We start from the raw sequence: 8,659 nt of genomic DNA, 5'->3' as shown, positions 1-8,659 counted from the left end.
GTTTCTTTTGAAAAGAAATATCCTCCTGCACATACCTGCCAGTCCACCTGTGCTGCCACTGTTAATGATGGTCAGACCATTATATTTCAGAGCATTACAGGTATGGAAAGAAGGATTAAGAACAAATTAAACCCCCTGAATACAGAAGTGAAGTATTCATATATTAACCCAAGGATTTAAATTGCCAAAGTCATAGCCCAGAAAGTCAACCTCTCCATCTAACTGGAGGAGCACTGACGATGCACCAGAAGACTGCCCTAATCATGGTGTTTATTGGCTCATTTCCACTGTAATTTAAAGATGCCCAAAAAGCTATTTTAAAATAGGTTGAACGTATGAAATTAACAATTACTGTACCTACTTAGATAATGAAGATGCATAGTATAGAGCCGAAACTCATTAATAACAACTTCCTAATGGTGTGCTGGATTAAGGTTTCAATAGTATTTTTCTCACTCACTAGACATGAAAACAATTGTGAACAGGGACAGAAAATTGTTATGCTCCACCCCACAGAGATACACCCATTAATATTCTCCTAACGAGAGCTAACCCCCCCCTCCTCACCCAAAAAAAGATGCAAGTTACTGTACTGCAATGAATAGTGGTGTGATTACTCAGTTCTTAAACATCTAGATGCAATGAATACACAGACAGAATATAACAACAACCCCAGAATTCTTCAGCATTATATTTTAATTGAATTTGAAGATCTCGACAGCTTTGATATCTTCAGTGGAAACATGTTTTCATAGGTAGCGTGGTCTTGTGAAATACACGGAGTACAGAAGTCGTCTGTCTTCACTCCTGATCAGTTCCATAGGGCTAAGCTGGATATTGCTCCAATATAACCTATAAATGAATAATTGTTCAAAGTATTTTGGTTCCTATTGACATCCTTCTCCGTTAATTTTCTCCCTTCAGAATAGGCAGCAATTCACCACTCTCCTTTAGTTCCTGTAAAGAAATAAGCACAGCAATTATTATTCTCCACGTGCATTCAGTGATGATGTTAACGGGATTTCAACAGGGGGGAGTTTATGGCTGAGGCAATGAATTCACTGGTTGCACAGGGCATGCACCAGACAACCCACTAGAGGCCCCTCTGGACCAAGACTTTGAAGTTCATAACGTTGTATTTAAATTCTGTTTTGTGTCTATGTAGTAAGAGAGGAAACTTATTTAATGAAAAGACACACTTCATCAAAAGAATTGGTTGTTATCAACGTTACCAGGTAAATCTATCTCCTTCTAGATGTAATTCAAGATGTATTTTAGGCATACACAACGTTTAACAACATTCAAAATGCCTCCCACAAAATGAAAAGGTGACCATCCATTGATAGATTTTGTTACTACCACACATTAAAACAAACCTCCTCCTGTCTTGTTTGCAAGAGTCCTAGATAAGAGGTGCTTGCCCGTATTATCTCGATGATTTAAATTCAAATGATAAGGCTGTTGGGTTACTAAAGAGATAAGATAACAGCAGGAAATGGTTTTAAAATAACTGTGTTGTGGAGTAAATATTCTCTTCTCACATCTCAAGAGAAGCAACTGTCTCAATTTTATTCCATATTATGCTACATTAAATGCATTTAAAAATACTGACAACATTCATCTACCCATACGAGTCAGTTGGTGTGAACTGAATATAGTCCAATAATGCAAACAGACATATTTAAATACCAGGGAGAGAAGCATTTGGCAGCATCTCTGCAATGCCCAAGACTACACTCACTGATCACTGAAATAACCCACACACTTGTTAAATAAATAAAATTAAAGTAATCTATATAATGTAAGTAATACCGGTATTTTTAGAACTAAATGAGATTTATTGATTGCCTCTTCCCAGGAGTTACAATGTCTGAGGAATTGGCTATAAAACATTCAGACAAGAATGGGCTCAAGAGTATTTGGGGTTTAGAACACTGTGCCTACTCTGTTACAAAAATCAAAAACCACAGTAACAGATGCAGATCTATTTTCGTTGCTTGAGGGTCCGTTCAAACAACCACAATAAACCTCACTTTTCTTCCAGGAATGAGACTGTTTGCTAGGGAAAAAAAAAAAAAGGTCTCACCCACCTTATTTGAAAAAAGCAATGTCAGAAGTAAAACTAGGAAGAGAAACCTGTAAAAACACACCCACGGGGTGAAAACAGTCTTTACAGTAACTGACTGCTGTCAAGAAAATACATCTTGCTGCTAAATCTTGGCATATGAGAGCACTAGAGATTTAGAGCTCCCCTCCACCACACACTGAGCTAATAGAGTCACAGCAGAAGCAACCCAGTCACTTGGTCTCGAGATCCAGGGCCACGACACAGGAATTTGTGTGTGTGTTTTAAACAAACTGTCAATTTACATCTCAAAATTCTCCCATTCCTACCTTAACAATGTCCAACCCTCCAACGAGTTCACCTTTCACGTATAACTGAGGATATGTTGGCCAGTTTGAATAGGTTTTTAATCCTTGCCGCACCTAAAAAACAAAAAATAATCTTAAATGTAAACTTCAACTGTGGTAAAAGCAACAATGAAACCCTCGGTGATGGAAAAAACTTAAAAAACTTAAAAAGAAAGACATGGACCAGTTAGAACAAGTCCAGAGAAGGGCCTCCATCCGAGGGCTGGAGCTCCTCTCCTATGAGGACAGGTTGAGAGAGTTGGGGCTGTTCAGCCTGGAGAAGAGAAGGCTCCAGGGAGACCTTCTGGTGGCCTCCCAGTACCTGAAGGAGCTACAAGAAAGCTGGGGAGGGACTTTTCATAAGGACAACTAATGACAAAACAAGAGGAAATGGGTTTAAATTGAAAGAGGGGAGGTTTAGATTAGATATTAGGAAGAAATTCTTCACTGTGAGGGTGGTCAGACACTGGAACAGGTTGCCCAAGGAAGTTGTGGCTGCTCCTCCCTGGAAGTGTTGAAGGCCAGGTTGGATGAGGCTTTGAGCAACCTGGTCTAGTGGAAGGTGTCCCTGCTGATGGCAGGGGGTTGGAACTGGATGAGCTTTAAGGTCCCTCCCAACCCAAACCAGTCTATGATTCTATGATTCTATGAATTACCTCTTCATCTTCCAGTATGTCGAATGTCTCGTAATCAATGCTAGGAAAAAAAACACAACATCAAAATCATCTACTGTGGAGTTTTGCAATGTAAAACCCTCAAAAATTCAAAATGGGCGAATTTTACAAGCTAGCTTCCAAACCACTCAGAATTCACAGGAAACAGGAGGTCAAAAGTCAACGTCTTGGGCACCAAGAACCGTAATGTGAAAAATCTCTGGTTTCATGGGAAACTTCTTATGACGCACAGATGACAGTAAACAATTAAGCCACGTAGCTTAGAGACTAATTGGCCAAAATACATTCAAAGGAATTCAGTTCACTAAGCTAAAAAAAAATTAAAATAAAAAATATTTTTTAAAAAGACACACACATATTCTTTGGAGCTTTTTATTAAGGAATCAACCAGCTGCAGTTATTTCACCATCCTTATATATTACTTGTGTAAAACCACAAAAATAAAATGCCTGTGTGTAAATGTGATTTCTGGTTGATTCAGGGATGAGTTTTGGTAGGGAATTCCTAGTATTTGAAGAACTGTCACTCTTCAATAACCAGCAAGTATGCAAAGTCCTGCAAGTGGACCAGGGCCAGTGACAAGGAACAAAGATTTGAGTAACTGCTATTTATTTCTGAGTTGTATATTGATATTTAATCACCTATTCTCTCAAAAAGCCCATGCTCACGTCTAGTAATCAAGACAACTGCCTGACCTCTTCCTAGCAGTCCAAATTAAACAAGAGTTTGTTCAAAGGAAGATGATACTCATCTCTCTCACTGCAGAAAGAGCTGCTTTGAAGAGGAAAACTGAGGCTAGGTAACATGAGAGGCTCCAAGATTAAGGAAACAGATCAAGAGGGACCTCAGTAAGAGGAGTTACTCATCAGAGTGGCAGGATTTCTTTCATGTCAACAATCACAGCAAAAAAAAAAGAAAAAATTTCACTGATGCAATAAACTCCTCAATCTGAGGAAGACAATCACTGTGTGGCACTGCTAAAGCAGCATGAGAAATACCCGACACACCACATCTGACCTGGTATCAAGTGAGTGTGGCAGAGATTTACACTATGGGCTTTTACATAAAGATAGTAAAATCAATACTCTTAACCAAAGAAAATTATGCTTGGGGAAGTGTTCCACTGACATTTTCCAAACTCTTTATTTGTAAGATGTAGTTTTCAAAACATAACTGGCTTCCAAAGTAAATTAAAAAAAAATAAAATAAAGATCCCACTTACGTACCCAGTATTATTCATGATTTCTATAATTTGCTTGCTGAATCCACACTTTGCTACCTAGAATGCAAAACACACACATGTTAAAACATGTACCTGCTATATTTATTCAACAAAATTCCAGGTCCTCAAGCATGGAATAAATGAAAATATTGACAGAACATGAAAGACCTTCCTCAGCTGTGGTGTGAAATGACACAAGGTGAATCTGTTTTCCAGGTTTGGTAACACTCCCTTTTAAACCAGTTGGGCTTTATTATTTCCTGACCTTTCAAAAAGTGAAAGCTATAGATAAGAGGGGTATAAACGCCTTAAATACATTTGCAAAATAGATGTGGTTTATTTTGAGACATATACTACCCTTTACTCTATGTTCTGGAGCCAGCAGCAACCTATGGTCAACTAATAAATAGGCTGCTATGTACAGCAACTCCCAATCCAAATTAACAACTGAAAGTATCGACTGCAAACCTTTCATGTTGACAGTACAAGGACACAGAACACCCATCACTTTTTAGACACTGAATTTTTAATCCAGACTATTCCTCCTTATTGGTGATTTCACTCCACCAGTAGCTCAAGAAAAAAAAAAAAAAAAAAAATGTGTTCAGCAACTTGCCCAAATTCTTCCTTTCTTCAGGCAAGACACAGGTTTTAAAGGAGCTAGAAGTGCATCTGTTGGGAAGACCTAACCCAAATTAGCTCATCCCCACTGTCTCAGTGAGTCAGCATAGAGTTTGGTTTACCAAACCATTTCCCACAGGGTTGCAGTGGCTGGGAAATGGTTTGGTAAAACAGACTATTACCTTCTTTAAAGTATCTGTTAATACAGAGAAAAGGCTCAGGGAACAAATGAGAAAGTGAAACGGAAAGGTAAGTCACATAGAAGAGCTCAGTCCCCTACCTCTGTAGCCCTTTAGAAAACATACTGTCCAAACAGCTCTCATAACATGCAGTCAGTTCCTACAGTTATTAATTAGGGTACACCCTAATGAAAAACACCCCACCCCAATGAAAAGCCCAAGTTAGGTGCGGCTCAAGGAATTCTGACAGGAAGAATTGCAGCACCTTGCTGTCCAAAAGGGAACAATTTATCCCCTGGTTACTTGGTTTGACTATGTAAAGCAAAACAACAGACTGACCTTCTGCTTTACAGTCATTTGCTATTATTTTAATCCTAACTGTTAGCAGTTGTCTGTCTTCAGTCACTATCTTTATTTCAGTGAGCAAGATAATTAAGTGCAGCTTGAAGACACCAGGCACAGACCATGCCATGTATATGAGGAAAAAAAAGACAGTGGATCATTTATAGTACATGGTGTTATACTTTAGCCTTAAAAACATCTAGTAGCTTTTTTTATTTCAAAATGCAGTTGTGAAAGCATAATAAAGTCAGAGAAATTAAAAAGGATTGGGCACCCAATCCAATTAGGTCAACAGAGGGAAATTTCAAGAAAGATGAGTCCAGAGATAAAGTTTTGAGCAATAGTAAAAGTGTAAGCTTCAAATGGGACAGACATGAGGGGCAAGCACTCAGAACATCAGAAAATCCCTTATCTGCAAAGACAATCAATAACTAAGAGCAGAAGGACACCTAACAATTCTTCCAGTCATCCCTGCATTGTAGATCAACTGACAGATGTCACGGCAGGGCACCAAATACCACAGCTATCAGCATTTTAGCAACATATTTCCATCAGGTAAAACAGGGACTATATGCCTTATAGAAGCATCCCATAAAAAGACAAATAACTAACCTCCCACCACCATTAATTTACATTAAGCAAGGAAATCAAAGAAAGTAAGGAAAATAAGGTAATTGTCATTGTTTAAAAGAAAATAGTTTAAATAATACACTCTGCAACACTGATCTTACCTGTTTGCTTCCCTTCATAAAAAGCATCACAGGAGCTTTGTTTATCAATGTTTTAAGCCTACAGAAGGCACAAAAGACAGACAGACATAAACCAGCTTGGTTATTATCCCAAGCTTTGTTTCAACAGGAAAACAAATGCAAAAAGTGGCAAGATAGGAACTTACAGCTTCACCAAACGCATTGAAAGCATGATTAGAAGGAACACTGCTCATTTAAGCTGCTTACAGAAACTCTAGTGAATGAATTTGAACCATCCTGTCACTTTTAGAGCAATAATTTACTTTTCTAGATTGACCTCCAAGTATCAAGCAGCGGGAGGTTTACGGAGAAACCTCATTTCAGGATATTTTACAGACAGTGTCTATATTTAGTGGCCTATTGTTTTTTCACATTCTGAATAGAGTATCTAGCATTTCTCATTCTCCATCTGAGAATGTCTTCTGCAGAGTAAGAGCCAAACCTACTGTCCATCAGTCATAAGATCCATGGACTAACCACTGCTGACATTCAAGAATTGCCCCATTGTGCCCTGTCCACTTTGGGTCTACCCACACAACCCTGAGACACTCCCCTCCCTTCCCTCTCCTTTTAGGGAAGGCTTTCTGTGACAATTGATGGGAAAAAAGAAAAAATCCAAGATTCCTGTCCAACAGTTTCCTGCTAAGGGCAAATACCCTCTATAAAATGCAAAACAGGTGATAATCTTCTATAAAAAAATCACTTTGTATGACTGGTACAATGCAAAAATATTCTAGACTGAAGAATCCAGGGTCTTTGCAAAATAAAACTAAATAACATTTTGTTGGTGACCTACAGCCTTTTCACATGTAAACATCAAAATACTTTTTCCAACCAAGCAGTCTCTGTTAAAAAGCAAGAGCAGAGCTAACAGCTACACCAAGGGTGAGCTCCAGCAACCTGCAATCAGCTGCTTCCCCAGCTGCCAGACCTGTTTTCTGACACCAAGCTGATTTCCAGAGTCCATTTTCAAGGGTATTTTCAAGTGAAAAAGACACAGTTAACTGATAAGAAAAGATCAAATATTGAGTAAAGGAATATAATTTATCATTAAATAGATCCTACTACTGATATTCCTTCATTTTACAAAGTCTTCACATGTTTGAATAACTACCTCATAGGGGTTTTCTTGTCAGTGACTGACAGTTAATGTAGTTGGAAAGATGTCAGTTGCTCTGTTGTTAAGTATGAAAAACTAATCTGTGCCATGGAAAAGGAGCTTCCCAGCTGTCACCAGAAAGCAGAAGAAAAACTTCAGCTACATGTCATGTGTTAACACAAGAAATAAACACCTCCTACAACATGAAGAATAAATTAGGCAACAAAAAGCTACTTATGACCCATCTAGTGAATTTTGAGCTAGTTCATCTTCAGGCCACTTCTACACCAAAATTTTTGTACAGGTGTGTGAAGTTTTTATCAGTTGTATAAAAGATGTTGCTCCTTTAGGGAGACATTCAGCTATACTAACAATTTTAATCTTTTAAAACACATTAGGTAAGCAGAGGACATTTCACATTAACTTCTTTCCCCAAGAAGACTAAGCACAATAAAAAAACTAGGTATAAATTCAGTCAAGTTGCAGCTCATGCCAGCTTGCAAAAAGGAAGAGACTAAAGAAAGCTTTCTAAAATAAGTTTCCAAAGACCATACTGAGACAATCTCATCTTTACCTACAACTTAACCTCAAACTGCAAGAGGCAGTGATTGTTTTTTGGTGAAACAATGTACAAGTTAACCTACTAGAGGAACAAAAAGGTAAACCTCAGTCATAGAACAAATTAAAAAGGGATGGATTAATGAATACACAACTCTGACAGTAAGTATAATTTATCACTGAATCAAAATGGCTTGCATTAAATTATTTCTCCACTGTGCTGGGAAGGCAAAAGAACCAGACCCAGTCACATCTAGAGCACTGTAAAACTTGCTCTTACCTTCCTCAGCTATCGAGAGAGAATCTATGCTAACATATTTGCCTTCAAGGTCCAGGCCACCTTCTGGGTAAACCAGCCCCCCCTTTGCAGGTCTTAACGGCACCATTCACATCACAACTAGAAAAACCAGCCACATCTATGAGCAGCAACTTCTCAAACAGAATGGCTTGTCAGATATCTGGAGCTTGGACTGCCTGGGGCACATCAGAGTTTCAAACAAGATCGAATCTTCAAATGGGAAGGTTAAAGGAAGACAAATTGGTTTCTAGATATTACATCTGATTCAGGAAGCAACACACTTCCTCCTGCTGCAGCATGTATTCATGTTGGCAAGGTGAAAGAAAACAGGAACTGAAGGACATGAGTAATCAAGAAAAACGAGGAGACAAGCCTAGATATTTTGTCCAGTGACATCATCGTTATGAAGTCTATACCAAATACAGCTAACAAAAGCTACTAATGTTTAAAAAGATTAGTTTCTCAGTTAACATTAAAGAATACATTCTTAGAAGAGAGACAAGAA

General features: G+C 38.3%; 1 protein-coding gene across 1 annotated transcript in view; it reads right to left on the bottom strand.

The window, feature by feature from the left end:
- Positions 1 to 684: 684 nt before the first annotated feature.
- Positions 685 to 8,659, bottom strand: part of GLRX3 (glutaredoxin 3) — a gene marked incomplete at its 5' end in the record, with an annotated part of 17,168 nt that continues 9,193 nt past the window's right edge. Inside the window, 5 exons of the mRNA XM_010167190.1 lie at positions 685 to 957; positions 2,395 to 2,487; positions 3,069 to 3,108; positions 4,313 to 4,365; positions 6,182 to 6,239. Coding sequence (XP_010165492.1) covers positions 907 to 957; positions 2,395 to 2,487; positions 3,069 to 3,108; positions 4,313 to 4,365; positions 6,182 to 6,239 — 295 coding nt within the window. The remainder of the gene's footprint in view (positions 958 to 2,394; positions 2,488 to 3,068; positions 3,109 to 4,312; positions 4,366 to 6,181; positions 6,240 to 8,659) is intronic.

This window comes from Antrostomus carolinensis, unplaced genomic scaffold (assembly GCF_000700745.2).
Source record: "Antrostomus carolinensis isolate BGI_N321 unplaced genomic scaffold, ASM70074v2 scaffold16064, whole genome shotgun sequence".
NCBI classification, from domain to species: Eukaryota; Metazoa; Chordata; class Aves; order Caprimulgiformes; family Caprimulgidae; genus Antrostomus; species Antrostomus carolinensis.
This window is presented reverse-complemented; position numbering and strand designations above follow the sequence as displayed.